This window comes from Stylophora pistillata, chromosome 5, assembly GCF_964205215.1.
Source record: "Stylophora pistillata chromosome 5, jaStyPist1.2, whole genome shotgun sequence".
In the NCBI taxonomy this organism is placed as follows: Eukaryota; Metazoa; Cnidaria; class Anthozoa; order Scleractinia; family Pocilloporidae; genus Stylophora; species Stylophora pistillata.
Window position 1 is genome coordinate 21092856 of NC_142523.1, and position 21741 is coordinate 21114596.

Genomic DNA, 21741 nt, shown 5'->3' on the forward strand with positions numbered 1-21741 from the left:
CTGCTACTAACATAATGTCTAAAATGCAGCATTGTCAATTCCTTTTTTTACCAGGTAACTGATACAACTAAAAGAATCAATTAATGGATGCATAATTGATGGTAGAACGTGCTGCCGGATTTCGTTCCTTTTGCTCCCATTTGATTCGAAATAGGTTTAGAAAATCAACCAAGTGTTAAGCCAATGGACGCAAAAGTAATTTATCAACCAGGACTTGGGAAATAACTTCCCCGATGATTGAGTTCCTTTGCATGCATATCCTTTTGGTTCCCAGTGGTCGTCGCGGTATATACCTTTTTTTCCTGATTGGCCGTTCTGGTTTTGCTTTTTTTACGAGAAACAGAAAGAGAATTGATCGGTTGTAGAGATAATGGGGAGGAACATGGCCGGGAAGATAAAATCACCACTATGGTGCTTACAATGCTGAAAAAAGCACAGCTACTCAATTAAAAAAAATACGAGAAAGTCTAACCCTCAAAGAGAACAAAATACAGCCTTACGACGACTGTCGCTCCGTCAGCTAAAACCCTGAATTTCTACTTTTTGCTTTTGATTTAAAGGTCTTTAGGGGGGTGTCATTGGGGTTAACCTTTAACAGTAAAACGGCCAAAAAATTAGCGGTAAATCATAAAATTCGACGCATTTTGATTGTTAATCGTAAAAAAAATAAAGTTAACGGTAAAAAATATTGGTTTTAATCGTAAAGGAAGGACTTCAATCGCTAGCCGTAAAATAACCAAAATTTAGACCGTAAACCGTGAAAGCCGTTACACCATTTAAACCCTCCTTTAAAAACTTTATTTTCAGATTACGTTTTGCATATTCACGGTTATATCCAACATATCCTGCAGGACAGTCGCATTTGAAATCTCCTGATACAACGTTGTCTGGTAAACACGTTCCTTTATGCAATCAAGGGTAAGATTGGCATACAGAGGGTATCAAAAAAATGTTAGTGAAAACGATCAATTTTTCTTTTTACCTTATTGGCGTATTTTGGGAGCGGCAAGCGTCTGCCTATAATTTTGGCTTAAATTTTAATTAGAATTATCTTTCAACAGAAACACGAGTTCGATTTATTTTTTCTTGTTGCTCATTCAAACACCGTCCCTCTATTAGCTGAATACCTCTCAGTCTAAGAAACAAAAGAGTTGATGAGCCATAATGTAGTCGCACAGTATAATTTTCTGGCCAACCTACAATAGCTTCTATTTGGTGTCAAATCAGTCATATCTTTCTTTGACTGCTTGATTGTAGACTGGTAGGAATGTAATAGTAATGAAGGATGCGAAAAAGTGGCACGATTCAAATTTCGCTTAGAGAGAAATGAATGTATCTTGAGAATTCCCCAAAGAAAGTACTCATGGGGGATGATTGGTTTATCCGGTTCTGAACCGCAGTATCCGGAAGAACAATCACATTCAAAACCAATGTCATTTTTTTCCGTCCCACTAGTCCAATTTCGTGGACAAGGGTTGTGATTGCAACGGTAAGCTGGAAGAAATTGGATACGGGTTTTAATTGCAAAGAAATTAGGCTGACAAAAAGAATGACAAAAAAAAAAAAATTAAAAATCCTTCTGATGGTTTCGTATGAGATTAATCATGAAAAGAACTATCGACGTGGGTGCCCGAGAAACTGACAAACTGAGGAGATGTCAAGCAATTGGGTCAAGAAATCAAAAGCTTGCTTTTGATTTCTTGATCCGATTGCTCTTCATCGATTAAGGTCTATAGAGGGTTTTTGTGACTGCATATCATCATACTGGTCTAGTTGACGAAATAGTTCCCTCTTTTTCTTTTTGCTGCAACGTTGTGGGACTAAGAACATTTTTACGGTTCCTCTGTAAACGGGATGAAAGGGCATTCGATATTTTGCAAACATTTTGCCAGGTAGCCATACTACATCCCTAGTACCCATCTGTCTTCTCAAGTGATGAGAGATAGTGGGGAGGTAAATTTTCATACTTGTGAACACATTGTATCGCGGAAACCGTTGCAAACTACAGTTTTCTGATTTAAAACATGCTGTTTCAAATCTATGAGGATGCCACAATTAAAACCAGAGTATCCAGAAGGACAAGAACATTGGGTGTACGGCCAGGATTCTACAGACTGACGAGTGCCACTGTTGAGACAAGGCTTTAGATCGCATGGATTACTTGTAGAAAGAGAAAAGTATTATGGGCTTTCCTTGATTTCTGTTATACAATAATGAAAAACAATTTTTTCAATGAGGTTGTGTAGGATATTATCATCTATGCTATATCATGCCACAAAAAAAATGGCAAAAGTCCTTGTGCTTTGGAGACTTACTCAATTGTTTAATCGTTTAAAACTTCTCGTAACTTCTAAAAGACTTTGCGTGGTTTTGATTCAACCTTGCAGAATCACTGTTTTGTTTTCTTTCTGTTTTCTTTCCTTTTTTTTTGTTCGCTTTTGCTTTTAGTTGCTTTTGTTTTTGCCTTTTGCCTTTCCGTATAAGTTTGCTTTTTATTTTTTTACCAATCTATTTATTTACTTATTTATTTTCTTTTTGTCGTGTTGGCTCAAGTTCCTGTTTCAACTTAAGTCCTTGTTTTATTCGTAGTTGTTGTTGTTGTTTTGTTTTCTGCTTTGCTTTGCTTTGCTTTTTATGCTTCTTGCTATTTGTTTCTTCGTTTTTCCTCGCTCTTCACTAACTGTTTTTCTATGTGCTTTTTCGCGTGTCCGACCAGGAATTAAGGTGAGCTGTATCTATTTACCTATTCGGGCTCTGCAGTTGAATCCAATGTGAGGAGAAGAACAATTGCATTGGAAATAAGGCCAGTATCTGATTGGTGAGCAGGTACCTCCATTTAAGCAAGGCTTAGTAAGCTTGCATAAGTTACCTGTTAAATAAATGCTGCAATTCTGTTAATGGTCAATTTAAATGCTAGCATAGAGTTTTCGCAACTAGGAGTCGTTATAAAGTCATAAATGATTTGTTATGGAAAGAAAAAGTTATAACAAAAAACAAAAACATACGGGCTTTAGACATATACCTCAAAACTTTGAACGCCAGGCGTTAACAAAATACCTGAACGTGATTGGCAATGATACAGTTTCTAGGAGGTACTTGGAATAAACACCGGCTAGTGATGTCTCAAAATCCACCAGAATATCACGAGCATGAGGCAGTAGGTAATATTTGAGGGGTTTTGAAATATTACGAGCAGGTGTTTATCCGAAATATCCTGCAGAAACCATACTACTTTTTATTTATACCATACGTTACTGTCGTCTGCAATGAATGAAAAATGTTTCACAAACAATTCGAGGTGTTCATTCCAGCCGCGTAATCCAAAATTCTGCGTCAAAAGAAACCACATCATCGCTATTAGGAGCCTTGGTGACAGGCTTCCAAGGAACTCTGTGGACTACAAAAGATCTTCTTTCGTGGTCAGTGCCTTTGATGCATGCAACGTTTGCAGCAGCGGTTTTTAAAGGTAGCCCTGTTCACGAAGGAAAGGAGCTTCCCCTTTGAGCACTTTTAGCAAAAGATGTAATGCTGGCTTCTGTCGTCCACGAATAACGTCTCTAGCTTCACATGAAGTTACTTAGCGTCTAGCTCACAATATCAGAGCTGAATCTTTATTCACTCCTAGTTTTCCAGACTGTTTTCATTTTCTGCGTTTTCTTCAAGCTTCAGCCCTTTCGTGTCAAAATCGGGATATCTTTCCACCATTGTTTTAAAGTAGGAACAATACCATCTCTGTTACTATGAAACTGTAATATTTACATGCAAATAATTCAATTTTGGCTGAAATACTACTTGCCGTGGCCAGTCACATTTCAAAAATGTCACAGCTTGGAGTAGAAGAGCACTACGGGGCCAATGTAGGCATCGTGCCTGTGTCAATGGCATTAGGACTCGTTTCACGCGGTTCTTCGTGAATCGCTTTCATAGTATAGACTGATTTGTGGCAAGACCTTTTGTCGCCCAATTTCGTCTTAGTTACGTATTCTTGAAGGCTTCATAAGTAAACGTAAATGCTTAGTTTTCGCCCGAATTTGATTCCACCCAATCCACTTACCATCACTAAAAACATCATAGTTTTAAGTTGCTTTAATTAATATGTGGTTTATATTTGTCATTGTTAGTATAACTCAGCTGATTTACCTAATCTGCAGGTATCCCCGTAAAACTCCTCAGGACAAATGCACGTGTAGTTCTCGTTGATGTAATCAGGAACGCATGTACCTCCATTCTTACATGGCTTGTACCTCAAACACTCGTCTAGGAAAACCAGTTGAAAGAAAAAAGTGTTGCTTTAGATTAAAAATCAAAAGTGAACCAAGGTCTCGTAATTAGTGCTACGGCAACTTAGCCATCAAACTAATAAATAAGGACAAAGTTCAAAATTTGCTAAACGGCAATTGTCAAAGACGCAAGTACTTCTGGTTTGCAGCGGGAGGATATTTCAAGTTGTCTAAGCCAATCTAATAGCATATTAAAGAAAGCATTAATTTTCTGGAGTAGTTTCGAGACTAAAATAGTTAAGTGATTAAAGTAGCTCCTAGAAGTAGTCCTTAGAAAAAGTTCGTCGTGTCCCTCATGATTAACAGACATAGAAAAAAAATCCACGATACTACCATAGATATTCTAAAAGAACCATCTATTCTCTGCCCTCCAGTTTCATTCCCTGCTCTTTAGAGTATCTACATATGCGGTACCTTTACAACCATACAGCTCCATTCTTATTTCTATGGTCATTCGCCAAGTCCATGGATAAATACGGATGAAGCTTGTTCTGATGCGTGTCTCCAGTTTGTTAAGAAAAACAGTGTTTCTGTCCATATTTCCGGTTAACTCCTAAAATAAAAGAAAGATATCATGTATATCATTTGGATATATCAACAAAGTTGAAATGGTAAATTGGCCACCGTATCGATTACAAAAGCTGACGTTTCGAGCGTTACCCTTCGTCGGAGCGAATAGAGAGATTGTGGGTTGTGTATGCTTTTTAAGGCAGAAAATGGAGCTACGTTATTAGTGGGAACATGGCAACGAGAAAAACACGAATAAATTAGTGCAATGAAAAGCGTTCGTTGATCCCTGTGGGATTTAGACTGCCGGTTTGAAACCGGGAACATGGCAACGAGAAAAACACGAATAAATTAGTGGAATGAAAAACGTTCGTTGATCCCTGTGGGATTTAGACTGCCGGTTTGAAACTTGTTTTTGTGGCGGCATTTCGTTACAAGCCCAGATTTCTTATTTAGGAGAGAGGCATTTTGAGCGGTCAAGATGTAAAGTTTTTCAGCCAAACATAGCGAGATGGTTTGCCTTTGTATGCGCTTGCCCTTTTGATGATGCGCTAGTTGATCTTGTAGTCGTTGCCTCGCTCCTTTAAGTCCCAAATGTGTTTTGAAAGTCAAAGTCAAGAAATCAGAAAAGCAAGAGAAAATTATTGGATATTAAGACTCAATCCTACTATCAATAAGCTTACTACATGAATTATAACTACTTTAATTTATCTATTTTAGACACCATGACACGTTTCGCTGTTATCTATTCTATTTTTATATTATTACGTCATGACATGTTTACTGTTGACACGAATTTTAAATTTGAATATTGCTCATGTAATTAGTATGCTCCTGAGGAAGACCGAGACGGTCGAAACGTCGAAGGAAGACCGAGACGGTCGAGCTAATAAACCAACAAAGCTACATTGGAGTTGGCCTCTTGACCATTACATTTCTGCTCTTATTTACGTTATTTCAAGAGCCCACGATCGCTTCAGTGATCCTCCAGGCAGCGCGTTTGAGACTGATCAGCATTGTTTGTGGGTTTGTGGGACCCCTCAGAAGCTTCTACTTCCTATATATATATATATATATATATATAAACGGGTGTATATATATATATAATTCGTTGGTAGAACTCTCAGGCCAACAAAGGTGCACCGTGCCAGGAGGTTCAGTAGAGATTTGCAGTCCAAACCTCACAGCAAACGAACGTAGAGAGTTAAAAAGAAATGCGAAGATGGACAACTTCTGGCGTAAAAAGATAAAGAGTTTAATAAAAACGTTTCGGTCAGAGACCTTCCTCAGTTATTTACAACTTTTAAATAAGAAAGCTGTAAATAAGATCGAGGTGCTAGTCATTGCGTAGTTACAGGTGACGACTAATGAATTGGATTGAAAATTACGTGAAAGAGCAGAAAGTGGTGCTAAAAAAAAGATTACAAAAAAACCAAGGTACAAAGAAAACAATGGAAAAAATACAGGAGATAAAATCTAAAAACTAAATTATAAAAAAAAAAAAAAAATCTGGTAAAACGAATAGCGTAATTGAAGAGGCAATGAGGCAAGCCTAAGAAAAGGGTGGATCCACTTTTACCTACCATTATAAATCGTACCAAAATCGCAAAACATGGCCTTTGGAGCCCGAAAGGGTAAATTAGCAACAAAATCCCTCGAGGGGCCATTAAATGATATTAATCATAATAAAATCCCTTGGCAGGGCCTTTTGAGTCTAATCAAGACCTAAAAGGTTGACAAAATCCGAGAAAAAGGGCCCTTGCACGATTCATCAGCAATATCTACTGTGGGATGGAAAATTGATTAAAGCAAATTCTGTTTTTCGAATGAAATTCCTTTATTTTTTTTCAAACCATGGAGTGCAAGGGAGAACAGCTGAGCACTCCAACTTGATAAGCCTCTTTTGTGATTAAAAGCCCATCGATCTCTTCAGAGCCGCTTGGGGCCTGTACTTGATTAATACATTAGGACGAAAAAATCACCAGGGGTGTGTGGAGGTCTGGTAAAGTGTATAGCTACTTCACAAGTTGTGTTGTTTGTGAGCAAAGCAGATTTGTGATTTCGAAACCTAATTCTGAAGTTGGTTACAGGAGATCCCATGTATTGCAGGCGCCATTTCTTGCAAGAAGCCAAGTAAATAACAAGAAAGTCTGCGGTGAATGGCTTAACTTTTATGTGCATGTTAGAAAGCTGAAAAATTATTTAGACTCAACAAAGAAATTCTGACATACGTCGCATCTTTTCCTATCGTCTGAAAACGAGATGGTGCAATTAATTCTTTGAGATTTTTTGACCGAAGAAAAGATGGTTGAAGAATTTCGAGGAAAGAGTTATTTCAATTTAGAGTTGGATTGTAAAATGAACAAATGCTTCCTGATTATGTTGCCTTCGTCGGGTAGGTTTGGATTAAATGTAATAACAAATGGAAATAGTTTCTTCGTTCCTTTTTCTACGAGTCCATGGTAAATATTTTCTAGGAATGGCGGAGGCTTTGGAGAATTGCTCAGAAACTAATTTAGAGGGATACCCTTGACTAACAAGGTACTCTTTGTACTCAGCTGTTCTCTCGGCAAGAAAAATTTCCTCAGAGCAATTTCTTTTCAATCTTGTGGCTACTCAAAAAGGAATAGTCTTGAAAACGTGCTTACGATGGCAGCTGGAAGGCGGAAGATATAAGTGGCTCCCTGTAGGTTTTTTTCACAAACAATTCAAAAGCTTGTTAAAGACTTAGGAATCGACGTCGACTTTCCAATGGTACAAGACAAAACTCCCAATGAACTGAGATGCTTAATTTAGGAAGTGTTCTAAACGCTGAGAATTCTGCTTGCCACAATCTCTCCAACTTTTACATCCCTAATCAACTGTAGGAAACTTAAGAGTAGTCCGTTTATGTGTTCTTAACCCTTTACGCCTTAACATCAGTATGTATATTCTCCCTACTCTTCTCTATACATTTCCTATTGTGCAGAAAAAGAGAGTTTTTTTAATAAAGAAAAGCTGTTGTACTTGTTGATCATATTACTCTTTGTGTAACAGTGAACTTTTTTGTAAATCAAATAAAATAACTTTGAAAAGCTTCCTTGAGATCCATGTTGTTAGTTTAGTTCCTTTACTAATGTGCTTTATTAGTGCTCGTGTACTATGTACTGGCACTTACAGTCAGACTGTACATTATGCTTCATACAATTTCCTTATGGGTAAAACCGCAGTACACAGGACTCCCCGCTAAACCGGACATTTCCTCCGGTCCTAAGGGTGTCCGGTTTTGAGGGGTTCTACTGTATTCGCATGACCTAAATAGTATTCTGAGTCAGCGTAAATCGCTGGCTTGATTTGAGATTTATAAATCTCCTCGAGGTCGCTCAGCAGTTCCTCATCGACATATAATAGTTTGGATCTTATAAGTTGTCTCAATTTCTGAAATCTTCGAAACATTTCCTATCGCCGGTCATTTAGTTATTTGAGAGCGGTGACCAGCAGTCGACCTTGCGCAATTACTACTTCTGTGTCAACATCTGCAACATCCTTCATTTATGGCGTTCCATCACTGCCAAAATCCAAACTTAGCCCTCTATCCACGCATACCATCATTCACTGGCAACATTCAAATATTCAATTGAAACATTCAACCCTTCACTACAACATTCAAACTTACACTCCAAACATTCAATCAATCAAGTGAAACATTCAAAGCAGGCATGCAAAATCCACTTACAACATTTGGACATGCAATTTAAACGAGTGGTTATTCAATTCCAACTTTCATTTCGGACATTCGACTTTCAATTCGACATTCATATATTCGATTATTCAATCTGAACCTTCAATATGTATATTCAATCCAAACATTCAATTCGAACATTCGACTCAAACATTCGATCATTCGATTCAAACATTCAATTCGAACGTTCAATCTAAACATTCAATTCCAACATTCAATTGAAACATTCGACTATTTAATTTGAACATTCAATCCAAACATTCAATTTGAACGTTCGAAAATCATTGAGCGAGTGAGGTCAAGAAAAAAAAAACATAAGAAATACTAAATTAATATTGGTGTGCCACAAATGTACTCCAATAAAGCAGATCCGTACTGGGCTCTGCAGATTTGTGCACAACACTTCAACAAATATATCTGAAGCGTGGGCTAATGCTCAGACGGATGACTACTTTATTAATCTCCAACAACATCTCATTCAGGGCTGTCACTAATGTTTAAAGTACGTGGGGATATAGAAAAAAATAGCCGGGGATTCAAGTTGCTGTAGTGAAGTCAACATTCTGGTTTTATATCATAGTAGCTGGGGGTATGCCTAAATACAGGGGAACACTCCAGGCCCACGGCGTTAATGACAGCCTTCCTAGTTTCTTAACCTCACTCGCTGAACATGCATGGTTTTTCCATAAATCTTTTTTATTGCGGGATAATAAAAACGATCCACAATTTTAGCCACCGAAATTGATAAGTATTCACAACCGATTAGGAACATACTACACCTGTAAGGGAGGAAATTTATGTCAATTTTCGCAAGCTGTAGCAATCGCGTAAAATCAGCGACGTCAACATGGATTGTACAGTACAAACGTCCGCAGATCACTAGCCAAAAAAAACTTAAACAGAAACAATATAGTTCAGAAATGCAAACTATTGATAGCAATAAATTATATCTTACCTTACATAAATCGTCAGAAAAATCGCTGGAAACGTTGAAAAATGTTGTAAGTCGCACCATAGTTAATAGAGTTCCCCTCTATCAACCATGGCCAGACGCGCAACCTCTGGATATGACTCCTCTCTTTCCCGCCTTTCTCCTGCCGAACATCCCAGATGTTGGTCGGATGACTCTAGGAACGACGTTACAATGTTTGGATTAAACGTTCGAGTGTTTGAATTGAATGTTCGAATTGAATGTTGGAATTTAATGTTTAGATTCAACGTTCGAATTAAATGTTGGAATTGAATAATCGAATGTTTGAATCGAATGTTCGAATTGAATGTTTGGATTAAATATTCCTATTGAAAGTTCAGATTGAATAATCGAGTGTTTGAGAAAATGTCCAAATGAAAGTTGAAATTGAATAACCGCTTGTTTAAATTGCATGTCCAAAATGTTGTAAGGGGATGTTGCATGCCTGCTTTGAATGTTTCACTTGATTGATTGAATGTTTGGAGTGTATGTTTGAATGTTGTGAACGTATTTTAAACGCCTGACATGAATGTTGTAGTGGGGGTTGAATATTTCAATTGAATATTTGAATGTTGCCAGAGAATGATGGTATGCGTGGATAGAGGACTAAGTTTGAATTTTGGCGGTGATGGAACGCCTTATTCACTCCTTGCTATGAGCCTTGCATTAGACGTGACCGAGCGTTTGACATGATATTTATAAATCACTTCGAGATCGCTTAGTAATTCCTTGCTGGCATATAATAGTTTGGGATGTGTAGGCTTTCTCAATCGAAATTTTTAGAAAAATACCCAACTACCGCCTCTGCAATCGTAGTAATTATCGCTAAACAAAAAAAAAAAAACTTTTAGAGTTTTCCACAAAGTATAGCTTTATCCCAACCTCAAACCCTTTTAACTCTTTTGCATCATTTTTGTGCTGTGCATTTTTGCGATTTTGAAAGATCGTTCGCTCGCAAGCTTGTTTTTCCAGCTTGAGGTCGTTTATAATCTTAGTTGAAGAGTCAATTTCGATGTCCACCGATTTCTATATTACTTAATAAGTCATTTGAGTAATCCCCTGCTGTTCATCAGACCGGTGGGAAGTTCTAAACCAAATTGCAGCTCAAAGTATTTGAAATGCACAGATTCTCGGAAATATTTCTCAACATGTTTGGGCTCTGGTGCAATAGGAGAATCATAATGCAACTCATAACACGACTCATAAAAACCAAATTTGCAGCTTGAACTGTATTTCAAATGCACAGATTTTGGGAAATAGCTCTTTGCATGTTGCTAGTGCTATAAGAAAATCATAATACGACTCATAATAATTGCTTCACCTTGGCATATCTTTGTCCTTTTTCCTTGTACCAACGACCTCTATGGTCCCAATAACGCAGGAAGTATGTTGTTACGCTTCCTTGTGTGGCTATACCAGTTACCCAAGTATATTCGTTATGGAGGTAAACTTGAAACCATACGCCTCTATAACTCCAGTAGGGTTTCCAAGCGTCCCCATCCCTTCTTGCCACATCAAGAAGCAGTCTCCCAGGACTGGGTTTATAGATATGGTCACGAGCACTGATCTGCCAATCTTCGATTGCACCACTTTGCATACCCAGAGGTCTGCGACATCCTGTGAGGTATATAAAATCAATAAAAGAAATAGAGATTAAAACAGACCTACTATACTAGCTATAATGTTCATGGATGAACAACTTCCAGCGCTCATTCGATGAATGACTGGGGAATAGAATCCTCAACTATACATCACCCTTAATGGCACAGTCATTCCCTGAGAATCCCCAGTGACAAATGCAGTGGAATCCCTCAGATCTGCTGTTACAAGATCCGCCATTCGTGCAAGGCTTCTTTAAGCAGGGATCTACAAACAAGTCAAGGCTCCAATATGGATTACACTAATCTTCGCCAGTAGTCTGTTTATGACAATCGGGCAAGAAAATATACATAGTTTGAAAGTGGCGTAAAAGGAGCGATCACACAGAAAAGAACATAAATCGGATGAAAGAATTAACCAACGCTATTGTTCCTAGAAATCTTCATCTTCTCTTGAATTCGACTGTCGTTCATTTCTAAAACACAATCCTTAGCAGTCTGTTTCTTTATTGTAATGCGAAAAAAACATGCGTCTTTTAATGAGCCGCAATTGGTCCTGATTTATAGCTAAACATTTCAGTATCAGACTCTGTATGAAAACCACAGGAAGAAGTGTTGAATTCAACCTACCGAGCTATTTCAGTTTGTGAACTTTTGCAGATTGCGAACTTTCATGTTTTGTGAACTGTAATGGTTGTACGTTTTTGACAGCTTTACAGAAAACTTGCACCATTTCAACAATGATTCTTATTGGCTTATGTAGGTGTGCTTCGTGAGAATATGAAATATGCTCACGGCACTTATCTTCGCCTCAAAAATTTTAATTTATTTTGAAAATGGAAAGAAATACGAGAGGAATTTGGCGGATTCTTTACTATAAAATAAAAAAAGGAAGCCTTCATGGTGCTATGTTCTGTTGTAAAGCACCAAGAAGGCGGTTGTAGTACTCAAATAGTAGGACGAAACACTCGCGGACTACGTCTCATGTCTCCCCCTACACCTCTTTCATACTGTAGCCGCTCCCCAGATGCTTTACAACGGAACAGAGCACAGTCAAAGCTTTTTATTTGTTAAATTTGATAACTGAAGTAGGAGCAAACAGCATTGTGGTCTGATATATATTTTTAGATCTGAAAATTTGAAGTAATGGCAGTGTTACAGTAAAATAATTGCGATTAGAGGTATGAACTCATTGAGAAATACAATTGACTCTGAAAACTCTGCAGCTCTTCATGTAGTTAATTATCGTAATGAGCAAGATCAGAGTATTTTAGCTTCTCAGCGTCAATGAATGGCTTTTTTTTTAAGTTGTCGTTAAAACGCTGGTTTATTGAAGTAGTCTATGCGCTTAATTACTTCTTTTCACCGAGCTGGGCCTTTACTTTGAACAATTACAGCCACTGCATAACAGGTACGATTCCTATAACATTTTAGAGATGCGTCCACTAAATTCAACTTTGTAATTCGATTGCAAAAATGGATTGAATTCGCTCTTCTTATGAATTCACGTTCAATAAAGTAAATAAACTTATTTCTAGGAGAGGAAAATGATATTAGCAAGTGCTGTTATGTATCATATCTTGAAAAGTTGATAAAAAAAAAAATATTGATGAGGGGTTAGCGATTTGTGGCCCAAATTGTTTACGCTGAAGAAGTTTACCAAAGAGGTCAAGAAAAAAAGTTAGTAGTGGAACTTCAAAAATTTCGCTTAATATTTCTTTTGATTGCATTACGCCATTTAGACTAGCTTAAAGGCATAAATCCGCGATCAGTAAAGCTTTTGTCTACCCACAAGATAACTTACAACTTAAAGTGTCAATCAATCAACTATGAAGGAATTAAACCACATTTTTAAACCGCTTTACATACCATGTACGAGCAGTCACCTAGCCCAGAATTTTTTTCCTCAAGTCACTAACATTCACCTTCATTAAGCAGTCGTTTCTTTTAAGTGGCCGTGGTTACCCTTTCCTGAGTTCCAATGGCCTGTCTGTATTTGAGACGCAGATAATTTTCATGAACTCACCTTCAATGGTTGATAAAGGCCTGCTTGTTGTTCCCGTGTTTGCAGATGTAGTCATGGATGTCTTTGTGTTGGAAACCGAACTTCCTAGGAAAATGAAAGGAATGAGGACTATTATCCTCAAGTCACTAACATTCCCCTTTATTAAGCGGCAGTCTATGTAAAAGCGGCTCGATGCGTTTTGTTTCAAAATATCAATTTCTTTCAAACTTTGCCCGTGAATGTGCCTCAGTCTCAAAGTAATCGAAACAAGCTTGATTTTTCGAAACAAGCTTGGTCTTTTAAAACATTTATACTGTAAATTTTTTTTTTTTCCGACCGAAAATCGCTTCAGCGCCCATATGCCCAGTGGAAGTAGGAGTGGCCGAGTAGTAAGGGTGCTGGACTTGTAATATGTAATCTGGATTGCTTCAAGTTCTTCAAGAAAAATAACAGCGATTTCGTCACGATTACTTTCCACAATTTTTTTTTAGTTAATTCTCTTTATGAACAAGATCAGAGTTTCTCAGCTTTTCAGCGTTAGGGAAATGTTTTTTTCAGTAGAAGTTAAAGGGCTAATTTATTGAAGTAGTCTATGCACTTAATTACCTCTTTTCACCAAGCTGGGTCTTCACTTTGAACAATAACAGCCATTGAGCAAAAGGCACAATTCTTAAGAAATTTCAGAGATGCGTCCACCGCATTCAATTTTGCACTTTTCACTATAAAAAGGGATTGAATTCGCTCTTCTAATGAAGTCACGTTCAAAAAAAGTAAAAACATTTTTTCTGGATGATAAGAATATCAGCAAGTGCTGATATGTATCATATCGTGAAAAGTTTATGAAAAAAATGTTGATGAGAGGTCAGCGATGTGTGGCCCAAATTGTTCACACTAGAGAAAATTTTGTTAAATAGGTTATTTAAAAATTGCGGCATTTTCCATTTTTTTTTAGAAAAAGAGTCTAGTACTGGAACTTTGCAAATTTTGCTTATTTCTTTTGTTTGCAATACTCCATTCAGACTAGCTTAAACGCATACATCCACGATCAGTATAACTTTTGTTTGCCCCCATGATAACTTTCAACTTAAAGCATCAATCATTCAGTTCTATGAAAGAACTAAAAGGCATTTTAAACCACTTTGCATACAATGTGCGAGAAGCAATCGATTCCAGAATTGTTTTCTTCAAGTAACTAACATTCATATTCATTAAACAGTCACTTCTTCTAAGTGGCCAAGATTACCTTCTCAAAAGTCCCATTGGCCTGTTTGTATTTGAGCCGCAAGTTCTTTTCATTAACTCACCTTGAAAAGTTGATGCAGGCCTGCCTGTTGTCCGTGTATTTGTAGATGTAGTCACAGATGTCTCTGTCCTGGGACTGGAACTTCCTGGCATGGGAAAATGAAAGAAATGAGGAATATTTTCCTCAAGTCACTAGCATTCACCTTCATCGAGCAGTCATTACTTTTAAGTGGTCGTGGTTACCCTTTCCTGAGTCCCAATGGCCTGTTTGTATTTAAACCACGGATTCTTTTTATGAACTCACCTTTAATGGTTGATGGAGGAGTACTTGTTGTTTGTGTATTCTGTCTGCTCAAGTCACTAATATTTAAATTCACTAAGTAGTCATTTCTTTTAAGTGGCCGCGGTTACCTTTTCCTGAGTCCCAATGGCCTGTTTGTATTTAACGGCTCAGATTCTTTTTATGAACTCACCTTCAATGGTTGATGGAGGCCTACTTGCTGTTCGTGTATTTGTAGAAGTTGTCACAGATGTCTCTGTCTTGGGACTGAAACTTCCTAGGAAGATGAAAGGAATGAGGAATATTTTGCTCAAGTCACCGACATTTACCTTCATTAAGCAGTCGTTTCTTTAAAGTGGTCGTGGTTACCTTTTCCTGAGTCCCAATGGCCTGTTTGTATTTAAGCCACATATTCCTTTTATGAACTTACCTTTAATGGTAAATGGAGGCGTACGTGTTGTTTGTGTATTTGTAGATCTGGTCACAGATGTCTCTGTCTTGGTACTGGAACTTCCTAGAAAAATGAAAGGGATGAGGAATATTCTGCTCAAGCCACTAATATTTACATTCATTAAGTAGTCATTTCTTTTAAGTGGCTGTGGTTACCTTTTCCTGAGTCCCAGTGGCCTGTTTGTATTTAACGGCATAGATTCTTTTTATGAACTCACCTTCAATGGTTGATGGAGGCCTACTTGCTGTTCGTGCATTTGTAGAAGTTGTCACAGATGTCTCTGTCTTGGGACTGAAATTTCCTAGGAAAATGCAAGGAATGAGGAATATTTTGTTCAAGTCACCAACATTTACCTTCATTAAGCAGTCGTTTCTTTTAAGTGGTCGTGGTTACCTTTTCCTGAGTCCCAATGGCCTGTTTGTATTTAAGCCACATATTCTTTTTATGAACTCACCTTTAATGGTTAATGGAGGCGTACGTGTTCTTTGTGTATTTGTAAATCTTGTCACAGATGTCTCTGTCTTGGGACTGAAACTTCCTAGGAAATTGAATGGAACGAGAAATATTTTGCTCAACTCACTGACATTTTCCTTCATTAAGTAGTCATTTCTTTAGAAGTGGCCGTGGTTACCTTTTCCTGAGTCCCAATGGCCTGTTTATATTTAAGCCACAAATTCCTTTTATGAACTTACCTTTAATGGTTAATGGAGGCGTACGTGTTGCTTGTGTATTTGTAGATCTTGTCACAGATGTCTCTGTTTTGGGACTGCAACTTCCTAGAAAAATGAAAGGGATGAGGAATATTCTGCTCAAGTCACTAATATTTACATTCACGAAGTAGTCATTTCTTTTAAGTGGCCGTGCTAACCTTTTCCTGCGTCCCAGTGGCCTGTTTGTATTTAACGGCACAGATTCTTTTTATGAACTCACCTTCAAGGGTTGATGGAGGCCTACTTGCTGTTCTTGTATTTGTAGAAGTTGTCACAGAAGTCTCTGTCTTGGGACTGAAACTTCCTAGGAAAATGAAAGGAATGAGGAATATTTTGTTCAAGTCACCAACATTTACCTTCATTAAGCAGTCGTTTCTTTTAAGTGGCCGTGGTTACCTTTTCCTGAGTCCCAATGGCCTGTTTGTATCTAAGCCACATATTCCTTTTATGAAATTACCTTTAATGGTTATTGGAGGCGTACGTGTTGTTTGTGTATTTGTAGATCTTGTCACAGATGTCTCTGTCTTGCGACTGAAACTTCCTAGGAAAATGAATGGAACGAGAAATATTTTGGTCAAGTCACTGACATTTTCCTTCATTAAAGTGCACCTAAACCCCAAATTTTTTTTTCGCTTAACGAAATAAGCGTATTTTTTGGAGTATTTCTGTGCAAACATTTTTTATTTGCTCAAATCCTCAATTGTCTGTGCCCAGTCAAAATACGGAAAATCGGCCGCCATCTTGCCCCACGGCCGAGTTTAAAGAGGAATGGCTCTAGCGGGTAATGTGACGTCAAATCGAGAACACGAAAGTCTGCATTTCACACATTTTTGTTTGTTTGGGAAGGTTGTAGTCGATTTTGTCCGAAAATATGCCGACTAAGTGTGTCGTAGGAGGATGTAGCAGCGTGCGAAATTTGCAAGAGGGTATCACGCTTCATACATTCCTCATACAACACACCTGGTCGGCATATTTCGGACAATATCGACCAAAACCTTCCCAAACAAGTGAAAATGTGTGAAAAGCAGACTTTCGTGTTCTCGATTTGACGTCACATTATCCGCTAGAGCCATTCCTCTTTAAACTCGGTCGTGGGGCAAGATGGCGGCCGATTTTCCGTATTTTGACTAGGCACAGAAAATTTAAGATTTAAGCAAATTAAAAAATTTTTGCTCAGAAATACTCCAAAAAATAAGCTTATTTCGTTAAGTGAAAAAAAATTTTTGGGTCTAGGTGCACTTTAAGTAGTCATTTCTTTTAAGTGGCCGTGGTTACCTTTTCCTGAGTCTTAATGGCCAGTTTGTATTTAAACCACAGATCATTTTCCTAAACTCACTTTTAATTATTGATGGAGGCCTGCTTGTTCTTCGTGCATTTGTAATTGTAGTCACAGCTGTGTCTGTCTTGTGACTGGAACTTCCTGGGAAAATGAAAGGAATGAGGAATATTTTGCTCAAGTCACTAACATGCCTTTCCTTCCCTCCCTGGAAGCTTTTAGGCGTGTTGATGAACATTTAGTCATTGTTTTCAACAAATAAATTATCTCTTGGTGGCTTATGCTATTTATTTGCCTATAGGGCAAAACTGGAAATACTTGGAGCAGTTAATATTTTCGTGACAGTCATTGAATAAAAAAATTTTAAAAAAACTTTCTGCTACTACTTTTTAACACATGGTCTCATTTGCAGTCGTTGGTTTTAGTCTTGTCACTCAACGCTTCATGCCACCCTCCTAAAGAGCACAGGCGTAAAATTTCTTATTACCTTCCTTTTTCTGAATAGCATTTGTTAAGCACACCAAAAAATGCATTTCTTTGTTATTGGGAAAAGTGCACAAGCTAAATGGTTACATACATTGTTCTTTTCGACCTCCTACCTCCAAATGGGGAACACATTAACTGATTGTTCTGAGCTCCCCAAAATACAAGGAAATATTTTTCAATGCCCAGAAAGCCCAATAAAAGGAAAAAAAAAACTCGAAAAGAGCACTAGTACTAAATTGCTCATGCGTTAAACAAGTGGCGTGACTGAAATTGAAAGTTACACTACGGCGTATTGAACCGTGACTCAAATGATCAGCCCGGTGCCCTGCGTACGTCAATCACTTCTGTGTACAATCTCAAACAATTTTGAGACAATTTTGCAGTAAATTAACAAAGACAATATTTTGTGGATGATCAAAAGTTGCATGGATCTGTAGCCAGAGATTGGCTAGCACCATTGTTTTGACATCCGTCAATAATCTAATTTAGGTCAAATGTGGAAGCACGAAACAAAGAAGTAAAGAAACATGTAATTACAGAGAAAGCGAATGTGGGCAACAACATCAACGAAAAGAAAGTTTGCCAGATCAGATCATTGAAACCATTCGCTCTGACGAAGAGCTAACGATCGAAACGTCAGCCTTTTTTATTCGTTACGGTGGCCAATTTACAATTTCAACCTAGTTGATACAACCAAATTACCTTGTTACGCCTACCGACACAGCACCACAGTTTAGAAACTTTTAGCCCGTACTTCATATGAGCCGAATCCAATGTACAAATGATCTTAATGTATTTTTCTTGCCGTTTTTGCATGTGAGCATGAGCAAAGGAGTGTTGTAGAAGAAAAATGACGGCTTGACGGGCCAAGAAAAACGATGTTGACAGTTATTGACTGGGCGCCCAATTCTACACCCTTCGCACTGACACTGATTCGTCGCTCTGTCGGTTCTTTGGGCATCATGTAGTTGTCCTCTGCGTCAGCAACGTCCTATCCCGCCTCTTTTGTGTATCGCTCGCAAAAGGCGACGCTTTTTCCAGCATGGTAATCGTTGTTTTCTTCAAAAATTGAACATTTATTGAGTATTGGAATTTCTCATTTCAAGCAAGTAAACTTGGTCGCGCCGAAACACTTGACCAAATATAAAATATTTAAAACTTTCTTACAATGACCATACCACACAAATAACTTTCGTTCTTTATCATGATAACACTTAACAACTTTGTTACTTTGAATTGCGCCGACCGCCGGTCACAAATGTCTTCAGTTAATTAAGTTCAGCCGAAATAAGTTCGGCGTCTGACTCAATTCAACCAGGATTAACTAATTTCGGTCAGCCTAAAGTTGAATTCGATTCGGCTCGACTGAGGTACGGCGTCTGAACTAGGACTGACTTCAGTAAATTGCAAATTAATTGCGTCGTTCTTACTGGATGAGTATCTCGATTTCTTACGTGAGCTTTTGGTCCGCTAGCTAAGTCAAGTCAAGTCCCGTCGGGTTGACTTCCTTGGGTTGGATGATATGAGAAGATATGAACTGTGATAATTGTTCGGGAAAAAATGAGTCACTACACGCGATTTTTGTACGTCGACACAAAATGTCTATTCTTCAGCTATTTTTATGGAGAATTTCCGCGTCTTTCACAAGAGGCGTCATTTTTACGGGGGTGCGATTCGTATGGATCTGTTGATGAAATTGGTGATGTTTCAGTGTTAAATCTCAAGGTATGTCATATCTTCTTTTCGTCGAGCAGTGGTCTTTCTTACAAAACAATACGGCTGCTAAATAAAAGGTGCTATTCTTAAGGAATTTCATGAATGCACGCGTCATTTACAGTTTTCGTAAAATATTATAAAAGCCTATAACTTTATTCTAAAAAATGATTGAATTCGCACTTATTTTGAAGCGAAACCTTTCTTCCTACCTATAAAAAATTGTGTCCACGGGCTGGAAGTAATAGAAATAAAGCAGGTGCTGATTTAGAAAACATCTAGAAAAACTGCTAAAAATGTGGGTGAAGGAGATTACAGAAATAGCGGCATATCGAAAATTATTTAAAAGCAAAGGAAAAACACTTAAAACGCCGCGTATTTTGTTTGTTTGCTATATTCTATTAAGCTCCGTTCCCGTTGAGTTGCATGGAAGCTTAACGCATACAGTTTCATTGCCATCACGACAATTTTAATCACATAAAATTTCGATCCAAACCTATTCTATGGAGTAAGGGATATTCTGAAAAATGTTAACTTGTGGTTCTGGTATCAAGTTGAACATCATCAAGAGTTTGAAATACCTTTTCTAGCTTGCAACTGGCAAAGAAGACACAGTAAGACCAAAAAGCACTGTTGAGAAATAAACACAGTGTTAGTGTCCATCAAAGCAAACTTGATGCACGAAACACAGATGTGACACTTACGAAAAAAGGTTTCATACGGGCTCAAAATTTTTTTCTTATTTCTTCGGGAATATTGAAAGAACCTATCTATGAGAGAGCCTTCTTAAACAACTACACCGTTAGCGTGTCTGTTGAATTATTAAAACAAAATTATGTTTGGAAAGACAGCTCTTGGTGACATCTATAATTCAAAAGGTCTTCCGTTCAAAGATCTTCCGTTCAAGTTCAATAATTAATCAGGAATAAAGCTAGTTTTGCATAAAAATAATTCTTCTCTCGCTATTGCCGCGGGATTATTAGCGATGGTTGTTAGCATTTGTAACTATTAAAGTTGTGTTTGCTCCCGTGTTTTGGATCACATTAATATTGTCTTCGAGCTATGACAATTATCCATGTATAATCTTTAACAAAAATAACATTTATTATGGACTCTGTGGGAAGAAGATTATAACTCACGTAGCCGTAGCCATAACCAAAACAATAACATATGAATTTTTTTTTTTTTCACTAACTCGTACTTGGCAAAAAATCTGCAGTAAACGCTCATGGAGTCGTTAAAATATTGCCTGAAGAATTTTCAGACTTTATTCTTTCAAGCGACCCCCTCCCACTCCTCCCCTACTGTCCTTTACTCTTAGCAGAAACAATTGTCATTGTTAGACAAACAAGCTATATGAAACCTAATTGCATATCTACAGCACGCTACAAATATTAGTGGATTCTGTTTCTGGGAGAAGTGAATGACAAAATATAGAAAAAGAAGACAAAAGCCATGTATTACAACAACAAAAAAAGAAAGAAAAACCGTGAAAAGCTCTGTAAACATTGGGGCATTAATTAAAATTATAACTTACCATACTAGTAGAATGGTCTCACAGTATAGTAACTAATTTGGAAAAAAATTACTCCCTCAACTTCTTTAGTGGAAAATAAAGCTGTTCCTAAATGCAAACGACTCTGCTCCAATAATGTGCGTGGCGACTGCAAACCTCTAGCAGTCTCTTCCGACTTCTTTCAATGAGGAGGTCTCTTTAGAAACGAGCAACGCATTCGATTGGCCAATGTTTTGGCACATGCCGGAATTGTGCAACTGAAGTGACAGGTCGGAAGAGGAAGTTAGAGCAATAACGGGCTATTTCTAGTTTGAATTTCAAAGTAGAAACACTAATAAAACAATACGAGAAAAAATAATTCATGATCTTACGTCACTTTTCTTTTTTTGCAGAGGACAGTTAGTTAGATGTTTTCAAATCTAAAGAAAAGATTTCCATCTAACCTTAAACTGATTTAAAAGAAAACAGCATTCCCAAATGTGAAATCTTATATCAGGGAACTGTTTGCATTAAGTAACCGTATGCCTTATGAATTATGGAGTTATGCAAAAATCCTTTAGGTCAACTTCTTCTTTTTCAACCGACATGCAAACATCTTACAGATCAACCTCTTTGCGGAAAGTCGCAAAACTCTTGAACAAAAGTTAATCTTTCAAATCGGCGCTCTTCTGTTGCTTGTCTACCAATGGCGACATCTGAGCAAAATTTACTTTTAATCTCTCCTTTCTTGTTGTTATCTTCTTCTTGTCGCCGATATTAATGTTTACCATTTTGTCTCAAAACACACACACACACACACACACACACAACAACAAAACAAACAAACAAATCTTCAACAACGCCTTTATTAGGTATGTCACTGATGTGGGTTTTTTATCATTCTTTTGTCCGAATTGTTTTTCAAAGATTTTCTTTTTTTTTCTTTTTTATTTCCCTCTCCATCAAGCTCCCAGCATGCCCCCCCCCCCCCCCCCCTATGTAGCTCA

The 21741-nt window shown here is 37.7% G+C and overlaps 1 protein-coding gene across 3 annotated transcripts in view; it reads right to left on the reverse strand.

The window, feature by feature from the left end:
* LOC111347166 (uncharacterized) overlaps window positions 1-20847 on the reverse strand; it is a 33931-nt gene extending 13084 nt beyond the window's left edge. For 2 of the 3 annotated variants that reach the window (XM_088760266.1, XM_088760268.1), the window contains exons 1-17: window positions 19944-20034; window positions 19821-19869; window positions 17101-17184; window positions 16222-16305; window positions 15985-16068; window positions 15747-15830; window positions 15509-15592; window positions 15272-15355; window positions 15034-15117; window positions 14797-14880; window positions 14386-14469; window positions 13103-13186; window positions 11234-11344; window positions 10800-11095; window positions 4695-4833; window positions 4141-4257; window positions 2744-2869 (exon numbers count right to left, since the gene is read on the reverse strand). In XM_088760266.1, the coding sequence (XP_088616392.1) occupies window positions 2744-2869; window positions 4141-4257; window positions 4695-4833; window positions 10800-11095; window positions 11234-11344; window positions 13103-13186; window positions 14386-14469; window positions 14797-14880; window positions 15034-15117; window positions 15272-15355; window positions 15509-15592; window positions 15747-15830; window positions 15985-16068; window positions 16222-16305; window positions 17101-17184; window positions 19821-19869; window positions 19944-19958 (1693 nt within the window). In that variant the 5' untranslated portion in view covers window positions 19959-20034. Of the gene's footprint in view, window positions 1-2743; window positions 2870-4140; window positions 4258-4694; window positions 4834-10799; window positions 11096-11233; window positions 11345-13102; window positions 13187-14385; window positions 14470-14796; window positions 14881-15033; window positions 15118-15271; window positions 15356-15508; window positions 15593-15746; window positions 15831-15984; window positions 16069-16221; window positions 16306-17100; window positions 17185-19820; window positions 19870-19943; window positions 20035-20776 lie in introns of those variants that run through there. The other variant, XM_088760267.1, reaches the window with a different exon arrangement.
* Between the last annotated feature and the right edge of the window lie 894 nt (window positions 20848-21741).